The following is a 27,576-nucleotide window of genomic DNA, read 5'->3' as shown; positions in this document are numbered from 1 at the left end:
AAGTTCTGAGAGCTTGGGCACACCCCTGTTGGGCTGAATCTTATTGTTTGATCACCTGCCGCTAAATTGCAGATTTTCTGTTTGATCGTCTGGAGAGAGATGTAGGGCAGCCTATATAGGGAAACCTTATATTAACACATCCTCATCCTAACACAAATTCAGCTTTCCTTCCCTACAGAAAATCTCACAGAAACTAGTTTGACTAGACTAGGAAAATCATCCATGGGTTGCATCAGGCTCTGTTTAGATTCTGCATTCATTCCACATCCACCATCACCCTCCAGCTCTTACTGTCCCGCTCACTCGCCACCTCCACCCCTCACCCCCACCCGCCACACACATCACATCCCTCACTCCTAGCCATCAAGCCCACCCCCATCACCGTAACTCCCACTCCCCAGCTCCGCCCCTCACCTACACCTCTCACCCCTACGCATCACCCCCACCTCTCGTTCCACCCTTCACACCCACGCCTCACCACTACTCATTGAGTCTATGAACACCCATCACCCACCACTCCCCAGCTCCACCTGTTACCCCCTCTTTCCACGTCCTTCAGCGAAAAATTAACTGGGCTGACTAATAGAGGCGCCCTGACGTATTCAGAGCTTAACATTTCATGTGGTTCTCATGTATTTGCCATTGCTTGTAATTAGAGCCATTCATATTATTTCTTTGTCATATTAAAATTGTACATGATTATGGTGTTACATCTTCCAGGGCTTTGTCTATTTGTTATTTTCAGGAGACGTGATTATAGAATACGCCGCCTCTTTGAAGTAGAAGTATATGGGGGGGGGGGGGGGGGGGGGATAACACTTTGCTTTCACTTCGTTATTACATCGTCGTGTTTTCAGCAAAGCAAGCTACAATGAGCACTGGATGGCGCTGTTTATGCAGAATCCAGGTTTTTATTTACCCAGCCTGTATAAGCATTTAAATTCATATATTTAAACACATTTGGGTTTCTATCCTCTTTTACACCTGCGAAGGAAATGCACAATTTTATTATCAATCAAAGCATTAAAGTTTAGATTTATTTTATGTCAGATTTCCGGTATTCCTGTGTTTTTAGTACAAGATGCTCGTCATGCCATTCACTTACAGCTCTATCTCTGAAATCTTAATTATTGTATGCCAGTGCTCCTCTTCCAGATATTCACCACAGTTGTCAGTTCGGGGTGGAAAATTGTCTGGCTCGAGGAAGGCGTGGCTTCAGTGTCTCACGCGGTGTAAATCGGTAGCGGGTGAGGTCTCAGCTGCTTAAAGTTGTTAGAACTCGGTGATATGTGAAATGTTAGCCTATTAGAATTTGCATTCAAGTTAAAGTGAGTTTTTTTCCATGCTTGGGGTTTGCGTTTTGTCCTAAACGTGGATTAGGATTTTGCGGTGGTTCGTCCAAGCGGAAGATGGATATATTTTCGCAGTGGCAACTGTTCGTGAACCTCTGAGCCGTTACCGCATACACCCACACTGACGGGGCGCCGCGCGGCAGCTGCGCAGCTCCTGCGTGCGCGGAGGTCTTTCCTGAAAAGGTGGTGATTTCGCAAGATACGCTGATGTCTTTCATCTGAACGGTTGCAAACAACTGTCGCCGGGTTGAATTTTCAGATTACTAAACCTATCAAGGCAGGACTGACAATGGAGGCGTCCATGGAACGAGAATGCAGCGCACTAGGAGGACTTTTTCAAACAGTAATTACCGACATGAAGGTAACACCCTGTCTGTGTATCATACAACACTCTGCCCCGAATGATTTCGTTTTCATCACTTTCCTTCTCGTAGTGTTTGGTTGTTGGTCATGTATGGGTTTAGTTTGAATAGGCTGTGATATTTTAGCTTTACCGAGGGGCCGCGCTGCGGGTTGCTTGGCAGCAATAGCATTGTGAGGTGATTTTTTTATGCGTTTGTAGCGGCCAGTGTGTGTGTGTGTGTGTGTGTGTGTGTGTGTGTGTGTGTGTGTGTGTGTGTGTGTGTGTGTGTGTGTGTGTGTGTGTGTGTGTGTGTGTGTGTGTGTGTGTGTGAAATGCGTGCCAGGGACGGGGTTAGAGGACAAATTATATTTCTGAATCAGACATTGTCCAAAAGGCTACATCTTTGGCACTGTAATTTTGTTGTTTATTATAGAAAAGTTTTAAATATGACGTCAAAAACTGAATTAGGGTTGTTAAAATACGTGAGATTGCCGGCCTTTGTGAGTTATCCCGTTAATTATGATGGATTTTACTTGAAGGCCTGGATATCTGATGCCTCAGTTATCAATGCCTCGCTGACGCGCTAAAGAAAGCATCCTGGCGCGCGTGGGTCTTCACCTGCCGTGGAATGCGGGAGGATGCTCGTGACCTCAGAGGGCGCTGCGCGTTACGTACCGTCTGCGCGCGCCATCTCCTTCTCCATTGCTCCTGTTAAATAAATAATCCTGTTAAATAAATACTGAGAACAGTTTCAGAATACTGTGAAATGTTAATTACTTAACCAGTCAGATCATGAAGCCGGAATTGTTTTATAATTTATTAATATTATTTTAATAAAAATCGTTACAGTGTGGTAGTCTCAGAGATAAGAAAAGGTGCTGAAATATATCTAATTTTGTGAAGAGTGGTGTAAGCTTGTACGTGTGTGCGTGTATTTCTGTGCTGTATTATGATTCTTATACAATAAAAACATTAAATGTAATTTCTGCAAACCGTTATACAGTTATATGTGGTGATAGTTGGGAGAGTACAGTGTAATGAACATCAATAGCTACGTGTGTTTGCATTACATAGTTTTGTGTGTGTGTGTGTGTGTGTGTGTGTGTGTGTGTGTGTGTGTGTGTGTTGCACACTGAGAGAACAGACTGCAGCGTCATGGCTCTGGTTCTGCAACCTCTCACGTTGTCAAGGCAACAGATGTTGTCTCCAGTTATCAAACTACAAAAGAGCCAGAGATGAGGCGTGGATACATCACGCACGCACGCATGCATGCACACACACACACATACACACACACACACAAAAACACACACACACACAAAAACACACACACACACTGTGTATGCACTTGCTCAGTAAACATTGTGTATGTGTGTAACACTGGAGTAGCTGTATATTTACATGCCTGTAATTAATTGTCACTGATGGAGAGCTGTGTTTAAAAGAAGTGAGTGAGAATGCTTCTAAATAATTTACACATCACATAATCTCCTGACTATATTTTTATGATATTTTATATTCTTGTAGCAAACCGTTTCCAGAATGACTGTAGTTTCATTCAGATTGACCATGCGTCAAGAGATCACTTCAAGACTGTAGGCCTCGGGGACATAAGAATGCTGACACTGTCAAGACCTACAGTGGGAGAAGAACTGAGTGCATGGCATTGAGATGTAGACGCCTAGTACGTCCAGGAGAAGAATTGAGTGCATGGCATTAAGACGTAGACGCCTGGTACATCCATGAGAAGCTTAACCAAAAATGCCAGAGAACAGAGCACACTGGTCATCCCTGGGCCTGATGTCATTAGCATGACACTAAGGGTGGTTCCAACTATCAGCTGTAGCTACACCCACACTCTAGCTTTTTTAAGCAGGGACCTCTTTGCTTTCAGGATATTGCTTTCAGGATATTGGAACACCCTCACAGCTTCAGAGCAGCCTGCTCCCAGGCAGTTTCCTGCTTTGGTGACGCTCACTAGCAGACAGCTGAGGGCTCATAGGGCCAATCTCCAGCAGCTCCTGTCATCCCGTCTCTTCATCTGGGATCTTACTGTGGGCAGCACTGATGCGACATCTCTGATCATCTTATACTTGTCAGTCTTAGTTGTGCAATGTGGAGAACTGTATTAATAGATTCTAGTTTAAAATAACAGTAATCTGTTATGTTTGTCACACGCATACTGAGATACCGAGATACATCTGTTTACACTGTTAGCTGAATAGCTCTCCTGGTAACACTCAAAGAAACACTGTAATTTTCTTTATGTTGAGTTAGAAAGCCACTTGTTCCACAAACAGTTGTGTTTACATGATTACACAAAAATAACCTTACATGCTAACATTTTAAAGTTAAAACTGTGCAAGTTGGTAGTGGTGTATGACTCCTGTAGCTCACCGGCAAATCACATAGAGCAAAGTGCTGTAATATCATCGTGGTCCTGAAATCAGCTCCCCGTGTGCTGTCACACTGACACACGCGTAAGCCGCTCGGGATAAGAGTGTGTGCTACATGTAGCATGTGTAATGTGTCAACAGACAGTCACTGTCACAACTGACCATCTGTCCCATAACCGCAAAAAAGTCAATTTAACTGAATGGTTGTCTGTGAGAAGAAGATGAGTGAAGTAAAAGAGGCAGTGGCGTGGGGTCTGCACAGTGTACTATGCGGTCATCTGCACAGTGTACTATGCGGTCATCTGCACAGTGTACTATGCGGTCATCTGCACAGTGTACTATGCGGTCATCTGCACAGTGTACTGTGCGGTGTGCGGTCATCTGCACAGTGTACTATGCGGTCATCTGCACAGTGTAATATGCGGTCATCTGCACAGTGTACTATGCGGTCATCTGCACAGTGTACTGTGCGGTGTGCGGTCATCTGCACAGTGTACTATGCGGTCATCTGCACAGTGTAATATGCGGTCATCTGCACAGTGTACTATGCGGTCATCTGCACAGTGTACTGTGCGGTGTGCGGTCATCTGCACAGTGTAATATGCGGTCATCTGCACAGTGTACTATGCGGTCATCTGCACATTGTACTATGCGGTCATCTGCACAGTGTACTATGCGGTCATCTGCACAGTGTACTGTGCGGTGTGCGGTCATCTGCACAGTGTACTATGCGGTCATCTGCACAGTGTAATATGCGGTCATCTGCACAGTGTACTATGCGGTCATCTGCACAGTGTACTGTGCGGTGTGCGGTCATCTGCACAGTGTACTATGCGGTCATCTGCACAGTGTACTATGCGGTCATCTGCACAGTGTACTATGCGGTCATCTGCACAGTGTACTGTGCGGTGTGCGGTCATCTGCACAGTGTACTATGCGGTCATCTGCACAGTGTAATATGCGGTCATCTGCACAGTGTACTATGCGGTCATCTGCACAGTGTACTATGCGGTCATTTGCACAGTGTACTGTGCGGTGTGCGGTCATCTGCACAGTGTACTATGCGGTCATCTGCACAGTGTACTGTGCGGTGTGCGGTCATTTGCACAGTGTACTATGCGGTCATCTGCACAGTGTACTGTGCGGTCATCTGCACAGTGTACTATGCAGTCATCTGCACAGTGTACTATGCGGTCATCTGCACAGTGTACTGTGCGGTGTGCGGTCATCTGCACAGTGTACTATGCGGTCATCTGCACAGTGTAATATGCGGTCATCTGCACAGTGTACTATGCGGTCATCTGCACATTGTACTATGCGGTCATCTGCACAGTGTACTATGCGGTCATCTGCACAGTGTACTGTGCGGTGTGCGGTCATCTGCACAGTGTACTATGCGGTCATCTGCACAGTGTAATATGCGGTCATCTGCACAGTGTACTATGCGGTCATCTGCACAGTGTACTGTGCGGTGTGCGGTCATCTGCACAGTGTACTATGCGGTCATCTGCACAGTGTACTATGCGGTCATCTGCACAGTGTACTATGCGGTCATCTGCACAGTGTACTGTGCGGTGTGCGGTCATCTGCACAGTGTACTATGCGGTCATCTGCACAGTGTAATATGCGGTCATCTGCACAGTGTACTATGCGGTCATCTGCACAGTGTACTGTGCGGTGTGCGGTCATCTGCACAGTGTACTATGCGGTCATCTGCACAGTGTACTATGCGGTCATCTGCACAGTGTACTATGCGGTCATTTGCACAGTGTACTGTGCGGTGTGCGGTCATCTGCACAGTGTACTATGCGGTCATCTGCACAGTGTACTGTGCGGTGTGCGGTCATTTGCACAGTGTACTATGCGGTCATCTGCACAGTGTACTGTGCGGTCATCTGCACAGTGTACTATGCGGTCATCTGCACAGTGTACTGTGCGGTGTGTGGTCATCTGCACAGTGTAATATGCGGTCATTTGCACAGTGTACTATGCGGTCATCTGCACAGTGTACTATGCGGTCATCTGCACAGTGTACTATGCGGTCATCTGCACAGTGTACTGTGCGGTCATTTGCACAGTGTAATATGCGGTCATCTGCACAGTGTACTATGCGGTCATCTGCACAGTGTAATATGCGGTCATTTCCTTTTGTGTCAGTAGCTGAGGGACTGCTAGTGGGTTATGTGACTTAATAGCATGTGAAATGTACGAGCTGACCAGGACTGTTACTGCAGAAAAAACATGTTATCCTTTGGGTCATGGATTCAACTCCTAGCACAGCAGAGAGAGAGAGAGAGAGAAGATAAAATGTAAAAGGTAAGTGAAATTATAATGCAGAAGGTTAGGTAGAAGATACCTAAAGTAGTTGGAAATGATAACGCACATTTGGAAACACACAGAGGGGTAAAGGATGAATGGAAAATGAGAGTGATTATTTTTCGCTGATGTTCTCGTGTGGAGCGTTTCGGTGTTATGTGTCTGAGAAGGCGAGTGCATAAAGAGAAGCTTTTCTTCCTCACGTTGCAGGCCAGCTGCCCGGTGTGGGAGGACTTCATCAGTAAGGCAGGAAAACTGCAGGCCCAGCTCAGGTGAGGCTGCACACCACACACCTGGGCGCCGTTAGCACTCCATCTGCTTCTGATCAGATGGACCGGCAGGTCAGGGCAAAGGGTTTAAATGCGGGAAGGAAGATTTCCTATACACTGTCTCGTTACAGCTGACCTTTCTGTGTCGGTGTGTCTAACAATGAAAGAGAGGTTTTTTGTTTGTGTGTGTGTGTGTGTGTGTGTTTGTTGCTGCCCCTCCTGTTCTGAAGGTTGCTGCACCAAACAAAGAAAAGAGAAAAAATGTAATTCAATTAAGCTCAATCAGACTAGTGTAATGATCACATCACGGTGCCATCATCTCCTTCTTAGACTCACACACACACACACACACACACAAACACATCACGGTGCCATTATCTCCTTCTTAGACTCACACACATAAACACACACATCAGTGTCATCATCTCCTTCTTAGACTCTCACGCACACACAAACACACACACATACATACACACAAAATCAGAGTGTCATCATCTGCCCTAGAGTGCAGAGTAGTCACACATAAAACAAACTTCATGTGAATGCTTAAATTCACTCCAGGTTATTTCAACACATATACCTGTAATTTCTTATGTTGGTGAGAATGGAATGTGTATGTATGTGTGTGTTTCAACCGTAGCAACTGCCCTGTGGACAGAAACACACACACACTTCTCCAGATACACACATCACACAGAACCTCTCCACGCTGCTCCTCGTACGTCAGCTCTTGAGGGATTTGTCACCTAGATATGCGTTTCATCAGTCAAAAACAGAATATTTTCAAAGCTGGAGAATATTAATTACTATTCAAACCTATGGTATATGGGGGCTTTTTTTTTTAAATAAACACATATAGACCACAAACAAACACCATAAAACCTGCAACAGCTTACAATATGTACTTAGGCACACAGACTTTTACACAAAGTTAGTGTCTTTCAAATGTTTTATTTTGCTTCTGTCTCTTGTACAGTAGTGTATTTCAGTGTTTAAGGTACTTGACTAGTATTCAGAAGGTTGCCCATTCAAGCCCCACCACTGCCAAGTTGCCACCGTTGGGCCCCTGAGCAAGACCCTTAACCCTCAATTTTTTAAATTCAAAGTCATAATTGTAAGTCACTTCGGATAAAAGTGTCAGCTAAATGCCATAAAGTTAAATATAACAGTTGTAGTTAAAGGTATAAAATATGTTTTATGCAAAATGGAATTCCATCCAAAAATAAAAGTGAAAGATTGTGCATGTACGTCGTTTCCCTTCCCAGGACGACAGTAGTCGCGGTGACGGCTTTCCTCGATGCGTTTCAAAAGGTGGCAGACTTGGCCACTGGCAGCAGAGGTAGGGAATGCACACACACACACACACACACACACACACACACACTCACACACACACACACACACACACACACACACACACTCACACACACACACACTCACACACACACACACACAGTCACACACACACACACACACACACACACACACACACACACACACACACACACACACACACTCACACACACACACACACACACACACACACACACTCCCGAGCCCCTCCCTGCCTCCTACCTCCTACACCTACATGAATTTCGTTTGCCTAACACGCATCTGTCCGTCTGAACCTCACACTTCAACCTGCCTGTCTTCTTACACAAACGCCCCTTTTTGTTGCTCTGTGTGTGTTTTACACCTAGCAAGGTGGCTGCTAGCTGTTAGGCCACCTCCCTCTGTGAGCATGGCTGTCTCGTTCAGTCATGTTACAGTTTCGTGTGTGTGTGTGTGTGTGTGTGTGTGAGTGTGTAAGTGAATGGGTGCTTTTAGGCTTATATATTGTGTTCGTGGCAAGAATGTGTGAAAGAGAGAACAGCAGGTGATCCTCTCTTTCTCTCTCTCCCTCTCTCTTGCTGTCTCTCTCTCTCTCTCACTCTCTCTCTCTGTCTAGCTCTCTGCATGTGCACTGTTAATTAGGGATGAGGTGACTGAAGCCGGAGCTCGTTAGTTCAAATCAAACAGAATCATTTAACAGGATGGAGCCGGTAATGAGCAACAGAGCCGCCATCTGCCCAGCGGAGCTGCCATGATGGCTCAAGCCCTCTAGTATGGCAAGGAAGCCGCAGGCTGCGTTGACAGCCATGATGGCTCAAATCTGCTGCATGCTGAAGTCAGCTCAGCTGCACTGAGTGGACACATGGCTGTAAATGCTTCTGAGAACAGTAGTTACCCAGAACTCACAATAACACGTGCACGTGTGAACTTAGCAGTATGAACTGATCTGTGCTGAATGTCGATTAAACGTTACTTGGGCATAAAACAAGGATTCAGCTGCACCAAATTCAGTGTTGAAAATTGAATTGCAATTGCAAATACAGTTGATTATGGATAAGGTACTAGTAATAACAGCAACAATAACCATGCATTTACTAATGTAGTTTACAAAATGCATTTGCTAGACCATTTATGAAGGGAAAACCGATTGATGTTAAAGCGTGTGAATGTTCCAGTGCTCCGTGGATCAGCCTTTGCAGATGGCTGTTAAAACCATCTTCTCTCAGAACAGGTGGGCAAATGGGATCTCAGCAAAATAGGAAGCCGAAGCAAACTTTCTCTCTGCTTCTTTCCTGCTCCTGTTCGGCTCCACTGCTGTGAAAGCAGGCCAGAGTTGCACTGAGTGCTCTGGCAGAGCTGACCGAGCAGCGCTGAGCATGATGGGATAATTGTGTGTGAATGGGGGTGGGGACACGTCCCTGCATACGTCTATGGTAAATGTACATTTTGGCTGGTGCTGTTACGTCTATGGTAAATGCAGGTTTCAGTCGCATTGGGTGTAGATTTTGGTTGGAGCATTTATGTGCGTGAAAACAAAGTCTTTGATTGGTGCGGTTGGGTACCTGAGATGCACTCAAATCTGGTTTTGTAGGCTTGTCTGTGTATCTGCCTGTCTGCGGGTTTGATTCTCATCAGCCACGTGTGTGTGTATTGCTTTAGGCCTGTCCATAAATCTGTTAACTGTCTGTTATCTGTCTGTTAAAGTAAAGCGATGAATGCGCAGAAAAGAAACCGCATCCCTTTTAAGTCAGAGGGAATGGAACATTCGCTCTGAAGATCCTAGGGGTGGAGTTATAATAAAGAAGGTCTCTAACACAAAAACCTGCAAATCCCTGTAACACTCTGAAAACAAACAAACAAAAAAAATTACTTAAACTCGGCACTGAATTTTACTGCATTTTAATTAATCTGGTATGATAAAGATGTCTCTTTTTTTAGTTCCAGTTGGAAATGGGAGTGCTTCGTTTTTCACAAGCTGCAGACAAGATAGCGTAGATTTGATTGTGTAACTCTCATATAGAGCCAAGTTTAGTCTTCAGGAGAGAGAAGAGATTTTCATTTGGCAATATGTTGAAAGTTAAAATAAAGAGTTGAAACTCACCTTCATGACAGAGTTTATCTTTTACTCGAATTTGAAAAAAAAGTCAAAGATAAAACCATGATATAAGGATGTAGTGTGGAAGAGAGAGGAACTAACATATTTTCTAAAATTCCTATGGAGTCAGAGGGGCCAAGCATAATAGCTTTGTAGCTGCTTGTCTGTCTGTCTGTTTGTCTGCCTGTCTGCCAGTCAGTCTGCATTCCTGCCTGTCCTCTTTCTAACTCGGCAGACTCTTGGCTCTGACTGGAGTCAGTCTGCACAGATACACACTGTAAGGCTGCAGCTGTTTTCACTGGGTCACAGTCACAGTTCTGACAGTGTAGTGTGTGTGTGTGTGTGTGTGTGTGTGTGTGTGTGTGTGTGTGTTGGTTGGTGGGTATGTGACATACTTTGTTGTATTATTTGATATCTACTTGACCTAGCGATTGATGTGAGTGAACATCTTTAAAAATGGAGGAGAGTCATCCAGCATGTAGGTAGGCCTGGAGCCAAAGACAGAAAGTTAGAATGTGTGTGTGCTGTGTTTTTTGAGAGAGAGAGAGAGAGAGAGAGAGAGAGAGAGAGAGAGAGAGAGAGAGAGAGAGAGAATGTATGTATGTATGTATGTATGTGATGTATGTGGGTATGTATGGGTTTTAGGTTTCTCACTCATTATTTATAGAAAGAATGTGAGACACTCCACACTCTTAATATCTTCATCAGGAGGAATGCCCCATTTAGACACACAACCTGCATTATTGAGCTGACTGGGATGAGCTGACTGGGATGAGCTGTATGTGTGTGTATCTTCCCTAGTGGCTGTCCTCCTGAAAGGTCACCATGTCCTATGAACCACATTAGTGCTGTCTCCTTTTGGTGTGTGTGTGTGTGTGTGTGTGTGTGAGAGAGAGAGAGAGAGAGAGAAAGCGAGAGAGACAATCACAGCACATTATCCAGTGAGGAATGTGTGTAGCCTCCTTGTGATGCTGTCAGGAGAGGTTCTGTATTGTGAGGGTGAATTCTGGCTGGTGTGGTTACCTGTTAGGAGCAGCCTCAGAGCTGCAGAGGTGCTGTGTGGAATAGGCCCTATGTCACACACACACACGCACGCACGCACAAACATACAGGGCTCATCCCGCATACGGCAGCGGACCTACAGTGTGGTGTGGTCTGACTGCATTGATAGTCTAAACACAGTGATGATGTATCTGTTTTCAGAGAGAGGTGTATGTGTGTGTGTCATAGCAGAGGGGAGGTACTGCTGCATTGCAGTGCTTTGCACTAGCCCTCTGCCACCGCTATTAATAATAAAGGGGTGGGGGAATTATGAGGGAGACATTTTTGTAGCTACACTGCAACAGTATTTATAGATTTGGGGTCAGAAGACCAGCAACAGAGTATCAGGGTGGCTATCCTCTCTCTCTCTCTCTCTCTCTCTCTCTCTCTCTCTCTCTCTCTCTCTCTCTCTCTCTCTGTCTGTTTGTCTCTCTCTCTGTCTGTCTGTCTGTCTCTCTCTCTCTCTCTCTAGAATGCACTCTACTGATAATCATTATATCCATTCTATCTCAGTTTACTGTCTCAAAGCCATCTGTATTGTCTTCTGCAGAGTGTGTGTGTGTGTGTGTGCGTGTGTGTGTGTGTGTGTGTGTGCGCGCATGTGTATGCATGTTTGTGTGTCTGAAAGTTAGGGTTCTGAGACAGGAGATTGATAAAACAAAACCAATTTAAAAAATCAATCAAATGATTATAGTGAGCAAACACTATGGTGAGGTTTAGTGACCTACGACCCCCTCCGCCTACGGTATATTGCCACCTGTTTTGCCTTGATGCAGTTTTGCCCTTTGCCAGGAAGAACAGAATTTTTCTGATGGTGCCAGAATTTTAAAACTTAAAGAGCATGGTTAGAATGTTTTGGGGGTTTTTGGTACATTTTTGGTGTAAAGTTTGTACAGTGAAAGAGGAAGTGCAGCTGTCTCAACTAGAGATGGCACGATAGCATTTTTTTCTGTACTGATCCAATATCATTGTGCTGCATTTGAACACAATATCAGTATCACCTGATATCGATACTGATCTGATATTTTTTTCATTAAAACCAACTGTGGTACTGTGGTGCATTTGTTTGGGTGAAACAGATTAAGATTTTTTTAGTGTGAGAAGTATTACATATGCTATATTTTTGTAGATATAAATGGATACAGCATACAACATCTCTCTTAGTGAGATCATATTTATCACACACACTCACACCCACACACACTCACTTTCTGCCTGTCTCTCTCTCCCTGCTCAGAGAGAGAAAGAAAATTACGTAAAATTAAAATTAATTACGGCTGCCTTAATTTTACTCTGTAGTTTATCTGCATCCTTTCTCATTAATGAATGCAACAGTAATTCAACATCAACTTTAATATTGACCTTTTAATTCTTTGTCTTGTGAATTTCATCCATAAATCATTATTCTTACTGGGCACACACCTTTCGGCTGTTCTAAAGCCACGGAGCAATTAGCTTCATGAGTTTAAGGGAGGGTGCTTTACTCGTTCAGTTATTCTTTCCCCGTCGGGTTTCTTCTCCTCTTTCTCCTTCCCCATCCCAGAATTCCCTTTACTTGACGGCCAAACTGGAAACAACGTCGTAAGACAACACTTCTTCAAAGATAGGCTGCATGATTACCAGACAGTAGTATACAAACCAAGATCATCCTTTTTCTTCAGCATTAACAGGAATATTAACGAGCAATAAATGGCCTCTGAATTAGTATGAACTGTTTAACATCAGACAAGGCATTAAGTACGTCTGTATCCACCAATGACCCTGCAAACCTCTCCATCACCACGTAATGCTGTCATGGATAAAATGTCCACGTTTAGTGAGTAACCTCAAATCATCTACTTGCAGCCTCATTGTCTTACCGACTAGCTTCTTAAAGAATGTGTTTAACTCAGTAGCAGCCGATATACTTCAGATAGTAAACACCTCACTCTTACCAGGCATTTTTTCTGACTAAAAACTACAGCTGTGAAACCTCTTTTTTAAAAGAAAACTCTAGAAGCAACTGTGTTAATTAATTACCCTTTTCAAATTTACCCTTCATTGGGAAAATCATTGAGATTTGCTTTCAAGCAATTTGTTAGTTTTCTGTCCTTAAATAGCTGTCTAGACAAATCTGTCAGGTTTTCAGCCTACTCACAGTACTAAGACTCTAATCAAGGTAATTAATGACATTCATTTGAACACAGATCCAGGGAAGCTGCCAATTCTACTACTGCTTGATCTCAGCACAGCCTTTGATACGGTAGACCATAACATTCTTAGAGGTAGACTTGAGAAGTGGGTTGGACTCTCAGTCCTAAAATGGTTCAGTTCATACATGCAAGGCAAGAATTATGCTGTCAAAATAGAAAATAATCTTTCTGAAAGAGTGTCTGGGACCGGTGGTGTCCCCCAGGGTTCGAATCTTGGGCCGCTCTTAGTTAACCTATACGTACTTCCTCTTGGCCAAATCATACAAGATTTTGGGCCATCTTATCATAAGTATGCACTCAGATTTACTTAGCCCTCTGCTCAGACAACTAAGGTCTCCTCGATTCTCTTTGTAAGTGACTTGAGCACCTCACTAACTGGATGGGCCAAAACGTCCTGCAGTTAATCATCTTACAACAGAGGTTATTATATTTGGCAACAGCAATGAGAGCAGCAGACTAGCTGCCTTTTTGGAATCAAAAGCCCTAAAATCTAAAGAGCTAGCTCATAACCTTGGCATACTAGTAGACACTGATCACATCAAATCAATTACCAAATCAGCAATTAATTAACTTGAGAACATGTATATGTAAATGTATCATTAATATACAAATTAGAAAACGCTTATACAGGATAAATCTAAAACAGAATGAAACGAATTAGTAGTTCTCTCTCTGGCTCCCTCGTTCCCTTCTATATATCCCTCTCTCCTTTGTCCTCTTTCTCTCTTTTCATCCCTCACTCTTCCCCCTTTCTGTCTCATCTCTCTCACTCCTTCACTCACACTAAAACACTTTAGTTGGCATTTCTCTTTGTGAAAATATATGCATGTATATATATGTGTGTCAGTGTGTGTGTGTGTGTGTGTGTGTGTGAGTTATAAACTTGTTCTAAATTTTAAACTCTGTTCATTGACTTTGGAATGCATAACTGGGAAATACACTATACACATAACTGAATAGTACGTTCAGTTTGTCATTGTCTAATCATGTGTTCATGAATCCCTCACTGTGTGTATGTGTGTGTGTGCTGTGTTTACGTGTCTGGTACAGGTGGTACCAGGGATATTGGATCAGCCCTGACACGGCTGTGTATGAGACATCGCAGTATAGAGGCCAAACTCAGACAGTTCTCAACGTGAGTCTTACACACACACAGACACACACACACACACACACACACGCATGCACACACACACAGTGCTGACAGAGTAGTGTCATGTGCACCATCATTTGTGCGCATATAAGTATTAGGGACAAGGGATGTTTATGAGTTTAATATTAGAGAATTTCTATTGTTATCGTGTATAATGTATGTATATGTGTTAGGCTACACACGTGCCACGTGTGTGTTAATGTGTACAGGGTGTTTGTGGAGTCACTGATTAACCCACTCCAGGAACAGATGGAGGAGTGGAAGAGAGTGGCCAACACTATGGATAAGGACCATGCCAAAGGTAAGCGCGCACACACCCGCACACACACACACACACACACCCACACACCCACACACCTCCCCCCCCACACCCACACACACACACCCCCCCCACACACACACACAGCGGGTTATAGCTGCAAGCATTTCTCTGCAGTCTCTCTGCTGTGCAGCCTCTCATCACTTCTCTGTTTGACCACTTTAATACTTTTTTGTAGAATTTCCTTCATGCTTCTGCTGACATCGAAACAACTCTCAAAGCCCTTCAGCGTTTGCCTCTCTCCATCTGTCTCAATCTCTCCATCTCTGACTCTCTCTGTTTATCTCTCTCTTCCGTTCTCTGGACAGAATACAAACGAGCTCGCCAGGAGATCAAGAAGAAATCTTCAGACACACTTAAACTGCAAAAGAAAGCAAAGAAGGGTTAGTCTCGCTTCTCTTCCTCATTCGTTTATAAGGACACAGATGCTCTGATTTGAGTAAATCAGAGCAGGTCATAAGCTTTTGTAAAAAAACAAAAAAACAGAATCACAACAAAGGGATAAAAGGTTATGAAATATTGAGAGCGATCCATTATGTACAGGCAGAGTATTAGATGCTGCTTTGATAAGGAACTGTAAGCCATTTTATTTTCAAATAATTGCCTCAAATATTTTGGTATCAAGGATTTCAAATGAACGTTTAATGGCACACATCAAGGACAATGCCCACCATGTCTCTATAGAATCAAACTGTAGCGTTAAAGGTGTGTGTGTGTGTGTGTGTGTGTGTGTGTGTGTGTGTGTGTGTGTGTGTGTATGTATGTCCACAGTCTACCTGTATCAATATTACTAATAATGCTATACTACATATTTCCTAAGACCATCACCATACACAAATACATACATACACACAAAAATATACATGCCAAAACACTCGCAAACGCATACACACAAACTCTCACAAATTTTTCTATATTACTGCCCCTATGACTGTGGGAACCATTGCAGTGCAATTTGTGTTGTTCAAATGAACTGATGTTTTGTATGTAACATAAGACAGACTTTCACACTTTCTTTCACAGTATGTGTGCTCAGCCGTCAAATTTAATGCCTAAATTGTATGTTTGGGTTGTAGGTTTGGAATGCCTTTGCATTCCAATAAAGTATACTGTTTAGTCCCTAGACGGATGGGCTCTCTCTCTCTCTCTCTCTCTCTCTCTCTCTCTCTCTCTCTCTCTCTGTGTGTGTGTGTGTGTGTGTGTGTGTGTACGCCATAAACTCAATGGGGACAGTCCACCCATCGTTTTCCTTAAGTACACAGTATGTGACCTTAACAGCAATCAGGAACCAGTTCTGCTTCCATTGTGTTTACATAACCTCTGAGATATCCACCCAAACACACATTCTGATATACAGGCCATACTGGAGAGGAGCACAGACAGACCTTTTCCTTGACATGCTACTTTAAGCAGGTTTGTGGAGCTGTTCTCCAGCAGAGGGCGCTGTAGCTTTGAGCTAATGCGTATTATCCATTTTTTCAAAAGTGTAACATTAGACCAAGAGGCCGTTTTGAAGTCGGTGGAAGAACTTGTAGAACTTGTAGGCTCAGTGTGACCTTCTTCCCCCGCTGATGGACAACAACTTTATTAGAGCCCGTTTATTTTTTCCATTACAGATCATAAAAAGCCATGAGTGCATTTTAAACTCTGATGACGTTCATGGTCTATACTGATGGGTTCGGCTGGCATGACTTTGAGAGCATAGATCAGAGACCCTCCATCTGAATTAAGGCTAGCTGGACAAACCTTTATTCTGTAGCCAGATGAGGACCTCAGAACATCAGAAGGAGATGATCACTTGAGAACACACTGGAGCGGAACATGGGTGCAGGGCATTTGGGCAGGGTATGGGAGCTAGACACTGGAGCAGGGCACAGGGCTGGGCACAGGAGCTGGGCACAGGAGCTGGGCACAGGAGCTGGGCACAGGGGCAGGGCACTGGAGCCGGGCACTGGAGCTGGGCACAGGAGCTAGGCACAGGAGCTGGGCACAGGGGCAGGGCACTGGAGCCGGGCATTGGAGCCGGGCACAGGAGCTGGGCACTGGAGCTGGGCACAGGAGCTGGGCACAGGGGCTGGGCACAGGAGCTGGGCACTGGAGCTGGGCACAGGGGCTGGGCACTGGAGACGGGCACAGGGGCAGGGCACAGGAGCTGGGCACAGGAGCTGGGCACAGGAGCAGGGCACTGGAGCTGGGCACAGGAGCCGGGCATGCCTGTGGGCCTGCTGTCTCATTTGTGTCTATGAAGGTGCTGCTGTAAAGGATCCAACATTTCTTAACTACACATTTATGTTTGCTTTCTTCAACATTATATATTGTAGAATGGTTTCACTTTCTGATATATATAAGATGTTAACCATTGCAATTATGAGCACAGCTGCCTGTACATTTACCTGTATTCAGCTAGTGTATTCAAATTTTCTACTAGTGTGCCACATATTTTCCTGAATGAGAAAGTAAAAAGTTATTTACATTTACATTTATATATATATATATATATATAGCAGACACTCTTTTTCGGAAAAAATACCCTTAAAATGAGATACCGCATAATACAAGTCAGCACTGAAGCCTAGATTGAGATGCAATAGAATACAATGCTATAAAATACAACACCATTCAAGTGCTATTACCAGATAAGACAATTGGAGTGCAAATATATCTGATTTACTAGTATATGATTACATTACATTAAAGTTCTTTTCAAAGAGCACTTGATTTTAAGTACAGCTGTTGAGCACACCTGTTTTCACCACTATAACCATGGTTCTCTGAACTTTCATCGATGATGATGATAATTCACAAGCCTGCCCTGACTTTCAGAATTAAGTGATCATTACTGTGTGTGTGTGCGTGCGTGTGTGTGTGTGTGTGTGTGTGTGAACGGTGTGGGTGAGTACAATACAGCTGAGGACCAAGCAGGTGATGACCAAGGCATTAAATATGATCACTTAGACAGATGTTGTATGTGAAAGGAAGGAAAAATTAAATGCGTGCATGTGTTTGTGTGTGTGTGTGTGTGTGTACATGCATTTGCGTGCGTGCGTGTATGCTCGCGTGCACTAGGGCGCGGAGACCTCCAGCCGCAGGTAGACAGTGCTCTGCAGGACGTGAGCGATAAATACGTCACGCTGCAGGAGACGGAGAGGCAGGCGGTGCGGAGGGCCCTGATCGAGGAGAGGGCCCGATTCTGCACGCTCGTCTCCATGCTCAGACCCGCTGTGGTGAGCCCTTCTCCTCTACCTGTCTTCCATCCGGTCCTGTGCTACTCCACCCTCTGTCTCCTCCTTCTTTGCCTGCTCACGGTTACCTTCTCGCTCCTTCAGTCTTTTTATCACTCTTATTTGTGATTCCTCTCCCCTCATCTGTCCCCTCAGCTCACCTCTCCTCTCCCCTCCTGTGTTCAGAATAAACGAATAAAAGATTTTAATTTGGTATGCGGTTTTGTGTGTGCATCGTTTCAGGAAGAAGAGGTGTGTATGTTGGGCGAGATCACTCACCTGCAGTCGATATCTGATGATCTGAGGTCTTTGACTATGGACCCACACAAGCTGCCTCCTTCCAGTGAACAGGTGCACACACACACACACACACACACACACACACACACACACAAAGATAAGTTCAAATACCTGTCCCTTATATAATTCCCCCTAGTTATTGTTGATATATGGTATTTAATTAATCATTCATACGATACACGGTGTAGATTTTTTATTGCTGTTCAGGTAATAGCTGATCTGAAGGGGTCAGAGTGCAGCTGGTCATATCAGACTCCGCCTTCTTCTCCGAGCACCACATCCAGGAAGTCCAGCATGTGTAGGTGAGTAGCCTAAGTGACCAGTGCATGTGTTTCCACTTTGTCCTAATGCTTTTAAGCCATAGTTTTAGTTTTTTCAGCAGACCTGATGAGAGTCTCAGTTTGGGTGTCCGGTTTTTTTATCTGACCGAGGAAATCGCCAGTTACATGAGGAAGCTTAGGTGAAGAAGTTTCACACTATGCATCAAAGTCCAAGATCGTTATACTCATATGCACAAAGTGCAATGAAAACAATACCTGCATGGCACTCTTCCAGACATCTAATCTAATCTCTCATCCAATCTCATCTAGTCTCATCTAATCTCATCTCCTTTCCATTTTTCCTGGTGAGGATCATGGTGGTAGCAGGCTAAGATCAGTCCACAATTTTCTGTTCTCTGTGACACATTCCAGCTCCGCCTGTGGGACACCCAGACATCCCCAGGCCAGCTGGGAGATATAATCCCTACAGCAGGTCCTGGATCAGCCTGTTGCCAGTTGCCAGTTGAACATGCCTACCTGAAACAGCTGTAGTGGTAGCTGACCAGGGCACATCCTTATAAGATGCCCAAATCACCTCAAATGGCTTAATACAGAAATGTATAAATGGCACTACTAAACAACTATATATATATATATATATATATATATATATATATATATATATATATATATATATATATATATATATATATAACTCTATATATAACTCTATAACTCTATATATATATATATATACACACACACACACACACACACACACACACACACACACACATACACACACATGTATGTACCAATTTAGTGAAGAAATATAGTACTGTATGCGTCCCATTAACCCTGATGAGAGGGTCTTGCCTCTCTGTGTCTCTCTTGTGGTGTCTCTCTCTCTCTCTCTCTCTCTCTCTCTCTCTCTCTCTCTGTCTGTACCTCTCTGTCAGCAGTAGTCTGAACAGCGTGAACAGCAGTGATTCTCGTTCAAGCAGCTCTCATTCTCACTCTCCCACCTCGCACTTCCGCTTCCGAGGCTCCACCCTCCCCCAGCAAGGCCCCGCCCGCCTTCCCAGTGTGTCCTCCCATGACTCTGGCTTCACCTCTCAGGAAACTTGTCAATCTAAGAGCCCTTCTCCAATGCCTCCAGACAGCAGTGCACAGGTGACCATTGATAGAACTTTGGCACTACAGCTTACACATGCACGCACAAACACACACACAGCTCACAACTGTACTGTTGAGGGGTGGGTCCATCATGCACACAGTGAAGTCAGGGCAGAACAAACTGCAACAGGAATTTGGTAGCTAGTTAAAAAGTGTCCCAGTATGTCACAGTGTGCTTTCTCCAGCGTTGGAGTTTGTCTGGTGAGAATGATGCCTGTAGCACAGTTTGTATAGGTGTTTCATATATGATACACATTCATATAAAGTGAGAACTAATGTGTCTACAGTAAGGAGACATGATGACTGATATTCAGGCATTTCTGTAAAGTCTTTCAGATATGATAACCTTTAATTGGAGCCTTTGCAACATTAGATTGCTTCTGCTCTTATACGATGCAGGAGACAACTAACACTTTAGGGAATGAGCATGACATTTAATCATATTCTTTTGAAATGGGTATTATTGTGAATCATGCTCATGCATATTACATCAGGAGCTGACAGACTTTCACAGTGGGCAGTAATGAATATGTATTATTACAGAACCCAGCCCAAACCTGCTGCCATAGGAACTGTCTCTTGTTGCTAGGGAACATCTACCATTAAGTTAGGGAGCCATGGTGCTGAAGACAACGATGAGTCATTCTCACCTGTCAGAGCATACACACACACACACACACACACACACACACACACACATATGCACACACTGGCACATAGCATGGGAGCCCTTTTCATTCTTCAAACATGTATTTATATGGCACTGTTCACATCCCTATCTCTCTTTCTCTCTCTCTCCTTCTCTGTCCCGCCTTCTCTCCTTATCTCTCACCATGCAACCCTCTCTATGAGCTGCTCCCCCTCTGCCCTGTGTAATCCTGTTGCTGTCTGTCTCTCTGCATGGCCTGTATCTCCAGCCAGGCGTAGGCAACAGAGGCTTAGCAACGGACCCGTGTGCAGCTTCTGTATTTAATGATGGGGATTAGTGAAGTGCTTAGTGTTTGGTGATTGATGATCAGGGTTTGGTGGCTCGTATGGGATGGTTAGTGTTTAGTAGTTAGTATTTGGTGGTTGGTGCTTAGTGTTTAGATATTAGTGCTTAGTGTTTGGTGGTTATTGTTTATATGTCAGTGGTTAGTGTTTGTTGGTTAGTGTTTAGATGTTAAAGCTTAGTGTTTAGATGTTAGTGCTTAGAGTTTAGTTAGTGGTTAGTATTTAGATGTTAGTTGTTAGTGTTTAGATATTAGTGCTTAGTGTTTAGATATTATGGCTATGGCTTTCGAGTTTTGCTGCCCTGCTCTTCTGCTCTAATGCGTGTGTTTCATGTTGGCTTCTTGTGTCTGTGAGCGCATCTGTATTCACATGCTTTGCATGGCTGTGTGTGTGTTTGTTTAGCACTCTGGCTTCTCCTGCCCTGATGAGTCTTATCAGCCAATCACAGACAGCCTCACTTCCACATTACCTGACTCCAGCACCAACACTGAAGAAAAGGTGACACATGCATTCATAGAAATATACACACACACACACACACACACACACACACACACACAAATGCAGAGGTAGGTATGTGTAGGGTACTTATACATTGTTGTACATTCGTAGAAAGCAATTACATGTACCTACACACACACACAGACATACACATAGGTTGGAAATGCAAGTATATGAAGGTTACTTGCTTATGGCAAATGTTAAGCCACGTGTGTGTGCACCCACATGCAAGACTACATCTAATCTCAGGATATTCTTTTGGTCTGCAATTCTATGTTGTGTCAGCTGCATTTCACTATGAGCTGTTATGGTAGGTTCATCGTCATATACGATTCGTCATTCATCCTGATTTTTTGTTTCCTGTTTTTTATTTACCTCACTGATTCAGTTGTTAAATGGGCGCGAGTCACTTAGCCCGTATGCAGAGAGCTCTTCCCTGCTCATCCCTCCATCTTCTCCACCTCCCTCATACCCCTTTCATCACCCTCTGTGGGCATGGTCTCGGCCGGGCGATTTCGTGCCATGTTTTCTGCTGGGTCCCAGTGCCCTCCCCCTCTCCCACAGAGTTCCAAGCTGGAAGGTCAGTCCCACTCCCACCCTTCTATCCTCTCATCTGCTCTCTCTCTCTCTCTCTCTCTCTCTCTCTCTCTCTCTCTCTCTCTCTCGCTCCCTGTCTCTTGCCCAACTGTTTGCCCAATACATTTTTTTATTCCTATTTATTTTCCCTCATCATTCTCTTTTCATCACCTCCCACGAAGACTTCTTATTTCATTTCATGAATAAATGGGTAAACACAAAGAAACGCAGACAGGAAGAAAATGCAAACGTATGCACAGTGCCATGGTGTCCATCGGTGACACGTCACTCACCGACTCCTTGTTAATCCCTCATCTGCATGATGCCCCATGTGTCTGTCCATTTCTGCAGGACTGGGTCAGACCGGGCCCGTATGACCAGCCCACGGTGAACACCCTGCGGCGGGGGAAGGACCAGGAGAGGGGACGGGAGGGCCGGGAGTTCAGCAGCCTTGGCGAGGAAGCTCCGAATGCCATTCCCAATGCCAGCACCCGCGGCACAACCAGGGTGAGTGGCACAGCCTGGCGTGGAACGTTCCCTGAGCTCTCAGGGTTTGTGTGTGTGTGTGTGTGTGTGTGTGTGTGTGTGTGTGTGTGTGTTTGTGTGTGCGTGCGTGTGTGTGTGTGCATGCTCCCTGCTGGATCCCACCAGACTCGCTTCAGCTGGTGATCCTCGGATTTCTCGTGAGCCAAATGTGTGAAAGCAGAGGAGGCACAAAAATGTGCAATGCATGGAGTCTTGGAGCAGAGCATACAATCATGCTCTGTGTGTGTGTGTGTGCGCATGCTCTATAGGATGAAGCTCATGAAGAGTTGGCTGTGTGTCTGAAACGTGGTCTGTCACTGGACATCCCACGCAGCAGTAGAGACTCTGTTCAGGGTTCCAGTGGCTACAGCACGCAGACCAACACACCCTGCTGCAGTGAAGATGCCCATGGTAAGGAGTGCATGTGTTGCGGGCATCACAGTGGCATCTTACATCTAGAGGAGCAGTGTGCCCAGCGCAGGCGACAGCACCACCTGAGGAGATGACAGCATGCTGCAACCACAGTACCACTGCATTACAAAACCACAGCACTACAGAACCACAGAACTACAGAACCTTGCCATAGCCTTCTACCCACATGCTATTTACATGCATGAGCTGTGGCAAACTTTGTAGCTCTAGAACTGGACTTCATATTCAACTACATTGACATCATCATTAGAAACAACTGTCACCATCTTAGCCTGTCTTGGTTTTAATTGGTACAACAGTCACCTTGGGCATTCGATGGACTGCCTAACATCTTCATTTACCTACCTTACCTACTACCTAACATTTTCACATTTTTACATTTCTCATGATCTAAAGATATCTTCAGAAATACGGAAGGTCATTGCACGTTGCCGCTTTAGGATGCACAGAATCTGACTGTGAAATAGGAGTCAGTATGGCTTTGCGGATTGTACTGTTGATCCATATTTAGATTTTTTCCTGTATCTCTTGTAAGTGAATCCAGACCCATATCTCTTTGTCTCTCTCCACAGTGTTTGATTATGACCACTTACCAGGGGGTGAAGATCATGACCCAGAGCAGCGGGACTGCGATGGGACCTCCCCCATTTCTCGGAACCCTGACATCGGCCAGTTGTATCGGCGGACGTTACCAGCCAAGCGTCCTGCTTCGACAGGCGGCTTGCCCTCACCCTGTGGCCCGGTAACGGCAACCCCTGGCATTGCCACCATCCGCCGTGCGCCCTCGTCCAAGCCGAGCTTGTGGCGGGGGTCGAGCGGCCAGGGTCCGATCCCCATCAGGACCCCCGTCATCCCTGTAAAGACGCCCACCGTGCCAGAGCTACCGGCCCCTCCACTCTGTAGCGAGGGCAGAGAAAGCCCCCGCAGCCCCACCGGGAATGGCAGTAACCAATTACCCTCAGAGCGAGTGGCCGCCTCCTTCGGCCAATCAGCCAGTCTGCCTGAGGAAGAGGAGGAGGGGCATGATGTGCAGGAAGATGATACACCCCTGGCTATTCGCCGAGGCATGAGGCTCAAAAAGACAATGACCAGTGACCGGTTTGCACCGCTTCTCGAATGAAGGGCGGGGACTGTCTCGGTCTTGACCAATCAGGACCCACAGCTCACATGTGGCAGAAGTGATCGAGGTAGCGACACCGTTAACATGGCGTGGGAGTGTTATTTTCCATCATAGGGTATGAGAGCTGTTATTGCCTACATAATCTGATTGTTTGGTTGTATACATAGTTTCTCTGTTTTGAAGTGATTCTCTTTTACTGTTACTGATACTGTAGGCCTTTACTACCAGCCCACACTTCTATAGGTGCCAGAACGCTGTGCCTGATACCGGCGTTTTCCTTTATACTTTTGTCCCAATCAGGAATTGGAAGCAGGAATTGCATCTGGCCCAGGACAGCCCCTCTTAAGCTTACTCAAAGATAGCTCAGTGTACCTCAATGGGTTAAAATGTGAAAAGGCTCCCTTAAACAGGACCCGTAACAGCTTGTGCACATAGCAGAACTCTGTGCATTTTTCTGCGTGAAGAAAATCTTAGAAAGCAAATTGGTTTCTTTCGTAGTTAGAAAGAATGCAAAGCAGTGTTGGGAGAAAGAAGAGGGTGAGACGAGTGACCCTTCCTGCCCCACTACCACTCTGACTGCCCTCCTCCGGGTTCAGAGGCCTCCTCCGCTCTTGGTGGGCTGCAGCGGCAGAAGTCTGATTGCTGATCATGGCAGCGAGGCCTTCACTGATAGTGTGCTCGATGGGCAATGTCATAAATGGACTAGGCTTTACTATGTTTTCAGCCACCACTGCAGTACATAGCTTGGACAGAGCCATTTCTGTGATGCGTTCCTAATTCAGCAAAAGCCTAAACTACCGACCGACTTTCATATAGTTCAAGTTTGGTTCATTTGTCACATACATAGTCATACACAGTATAACTCGCAATGAAATGGTTGAGTGCTCTGTCCAAACTATATAGTCGCTGTAATTAACACAGCTGGAAGCAGGAGTGGCATCTAGACACCTTAGCCAGGAAACGATAGCCTGTTCTAGCTGAGGTGAGTCTGGAGCCTGTATAAAGGTGAAGGACTTCATTGCAGGACGAGGCAGACACACGAACAGCCTCCTAAGCCCATGTATTTCCAGCCAGATGTGGAAAACTGAATGTATAATACAGCCATAACATATCAGCTGCAGAGTTAGTTATTTACGTTTTATGGCATTTAGCTGACACTTTTATCCAAAGCTACTTACAATTATGACTGAGAATAACATGAGCCATTGAGGGTTAAAAGTCTTGCTCAGGGGTCTAACAGCAGCAACTTGGTGGTAGGGCTTGAACTGGCAACCTTCTGATTACTAGTCAATTACCTTAACCACTGAGCTACTACCACCCTGGTTATACACCTTAGCAGAATGGCATAGCAATACTAGAGTGTGGTGCCTTGTGCTTGTAGAAGCAAACTTCCCCCAGCATCCCTAAGCAGTCATGCGAGCTCAAATAGAAGCATCACTGCCACCTCAGGGTATGTGGCTGTCGTGTTTGACTGATGCATGGCATAGTGTACATGAACCGCATTAGGTCTGTTTTCGAATGACAGCAAGTACAGTGAGGTTGATTTAGGGGCAGACACAGGGCAAAGTCTCTCTCCCTCTGCTTCCCCCCATGGTGGATAATGGCAGGCTGGGTTTATTTCTGCCACTGTACGGTAGGAGCTGTAGTGCCTGTGGGCCTGCAGAAGAGCCTGGATGAGGTCTGCTACCCTGCAAAGTTCCCAGCATTCACTCACTCTTTCTGAACTTAACTAACAAAGTCCTAGTCAAGATTAAGACCAACAGAGGAGGCAAGGCTAAAACCAAGCCCAAGACCCAAACAGGGCCAGACAAATGGTTCAAAACCAAGATCATATCAGGACCAGACAAACAATTCAAGACCAAGACAATAACAGAGCTAGACGAACAGCTCAAGACCAAGACCATAACATAGCTAGACTAACAGTTCAAGACCAAGACCATAACAGGGAAAGACAAACAGTTTAAGACCAAGACCATAACAGAGCTAGACAAACACTTCAAGACCATAACAGGACCAGACAAACAATTCAAGACCAATACCATAACAGAGCTAGATGAACAGTTCAAATAGTTAAAATCAGCTCCAAGACCATAACAGAGATAGACAAACAGTTCAAGACAATAACAGAGCTAGACGAACAATTCAAGACCAAGACCATAACATAGCTAGACGAACAGTTCAAGACCAAGACCATAACAGACCCAGACGAACAGTTCAAGACCATAAAAGGGCTATACGAACAGTTCACGACTAATACCATAACAGGGCCAGACAAACAGTTCAAGACCAAGACAATAAGAGAGCTAGAGGAACAGCTCAAGACCAAGACCATAACAGGGCCAGACAAACAGTTCAAGACCAAGACCATAGAAAAACTAGACAAACAGTTCAAGACCAAGACCATAACAGAGCTAGACGAACAGTTTGAGTCAAGACCAAGACTAGAAAATTCTGAATTCAAATTACAACCATCATTTGAATATGGCTTACCACACATCCTTATACCAAAATTTTTCATTTAATCTTTCTCACTTATAACAAATAATGCCTCACACACAAAAGCAACACCAAAAATACCTTCACTGCATCTTACAACTAGACATTACATTTACAGCATTTGGCAGACACTGTTACACACAGCAGATTACATATATATCAGTATGACACTACATGTGATCCCTGGGAATCAAACTCATAACCTTGGTATTACTAACATCCTGCTCTTCATACTGAGAGCTTGATATCAAGACCAGTGGTTAAGACCAGGTAAAAATTTGACTGAGTGTGTAACAGAGTTTGTATTGAACACAAGGACTGTACACTTGCTTATTTCCATGGAAACAGCAGGGAGAACAGTAAAATGTTCCTTAGTGCTGTTCCAACCCAAGGTCCTATAGCCTACACAAATAGTTATAAAATAACACCCGCAACGAGACCACTGGAAGTTTCTTTTGAAACATTCTATTCCGGTTTCACTGTACTGTTTAGAGTTTATTATCAAATTTAATAACATTCAAACAGCAAGCAAATGATCTACTTCAGAAATACTACTGAATATCATTCTTTCTCCTTTTTAATGGTAAATTAAATCTCTGGGTCTGGCTTTTCCATCTCCTTTATGTCAGGTTATGTAATAAATGTTCAGTGTGCTGTATGCTTTATGGTAACTTTAGGCCTGTGTGAAGCTCAGGCAGAAAGGGTCTATAACCTTCTAGAATGTTCCTCTTAGCTGATGCTAGATGCATATGAAGCTGATTGTCTGTACATAGTTCTCCATGTGTCTATTTGAACTACTACTCCTGCCAATACTATTGTTACTGAACAATAATTTAGCTGCTCTGATATTGCTATGGAGGAAGTCACTAACATTTATGAATGAAAAGAACAGTACAGATGTTTGGATAAGAGTGAAGAAGTTGGTGTGAAGCTGGGAAGTTACTATGAAGTCATTTATATGTGAGGAATCCAGTTCTTCTAGGTGCTTCAGTGCTGAAGAGTCTCTGTTTAATTCCTGTGCTAAATTGTTGGTTTAGCTAATAAAATTACTGAGTGAAATTCTTCACTTTCACTTATCTTTTCAAGGCCCAAATCATAAAATACTACAAATATTTGTACAACACCAAACTAGAGGGGGAATTAAAAAAATCCCCAAATATTGCAAAAC

The 27,576-nt window shown here is 44.5% G+C and overlaps 1 protein-coding gene across 2 annotated transcripts; it reads left to right on the top strand.

Moving 5' to 3' along the window:
- Nucleotides 1–1,253: 1,253 nt before the first annotated feature.
- LOC113586030 (MTSS I-BAR domain containing 1) lies at nucleotides 1,254–27,465 on the top strand. Of its 2 annotated transcripts, XM_035520193.1 has the most exons (14): nucleotides 1,254–1,713; nucleotides 6,618–6,679; nucleotides 7,942–8,015; nucleotides 14,387–14,471; nucleotides 14,699–14,790; nucleotides 15,117–15,191; nucleotides 17,875–18,032; nucleotides 18,273–18,380; nucleotides 18,537–18,631; nucleotides 19,552–19,762; nucleotides 21,648–21,839; nucleotides 22,187–22,342; nucleotides 22,630–22,771; nucleotides 23,365–27,465. In XM_035520193.1, exons 1-14 carry the CDS (start codon nucleotides 1,642–1,644, stop codon nucleotides 23,910–23,912), a joined length of 2,070 nt encoding a protein of 689 aa, XP_035376086.1. In that variant the 5' UTR covers nucleotides 1,254–1,641; the 3' UTR covers nucleotides 23,913–27,465. The 2 variants fall into 2 exon arrangements, with proteins under 2 accessions (XP_035376086.1, XP_035376095.1); XM_035520202.1 differs by lacking the exon at nucleotides 21,648–21,839.
- Nucleotides 27,466–27,576: the final 111 nt, after the last annotated feature.

The sequence above is a fragment of the Electrophorus electricus genome, chromosome 2 (genome assembly GCF_013358815.1).
Source record: "Electrophorus electricus isolate fEleEle1 chromosome 2, fEleEle1.pri, whole genome shotgun sequence".
Lineage (NCBI taxonomy): Eukaryota > Metazoa > Chordata > Actinopteri > Gymnotiformes > Gymnotidae > Electrophorus > Electrophorus electricus.
The sequence above is the reverse complement of the archived record's forward strand: the minus strand, read 5'-3'. Positions and strand labels throughout refer to the sequence as shown.

What these genes read in the sequence shown, in the direction of transcription:
- LOC113586030 (XM_035520193.1), top strand. Translation starts at nt 1,642, where the DNA reads ATGGAGGCGTCCATGGAACGAGAATGCAGCGCACTAGGAGGACTTTTT. An exon ending in AAACTGCAGGCCCAGCTCAG is followed by an intron (nt 6,680 to 7,941) that starts GTGAGGCTGCAC and finishes TTCCCTTCCCAG; the next exon opens with GACGACAGTAGTCGCGGTGA. An exon ending in CCATGCTCAGACCCGCTGTG is followed by an intron (nt 18,033 to 18,272) that starts GTGAGCCCTTCT and finishes GCATCGTTTCAG; the next exon opens with GAAGAAGAGGTGTGTATGTT.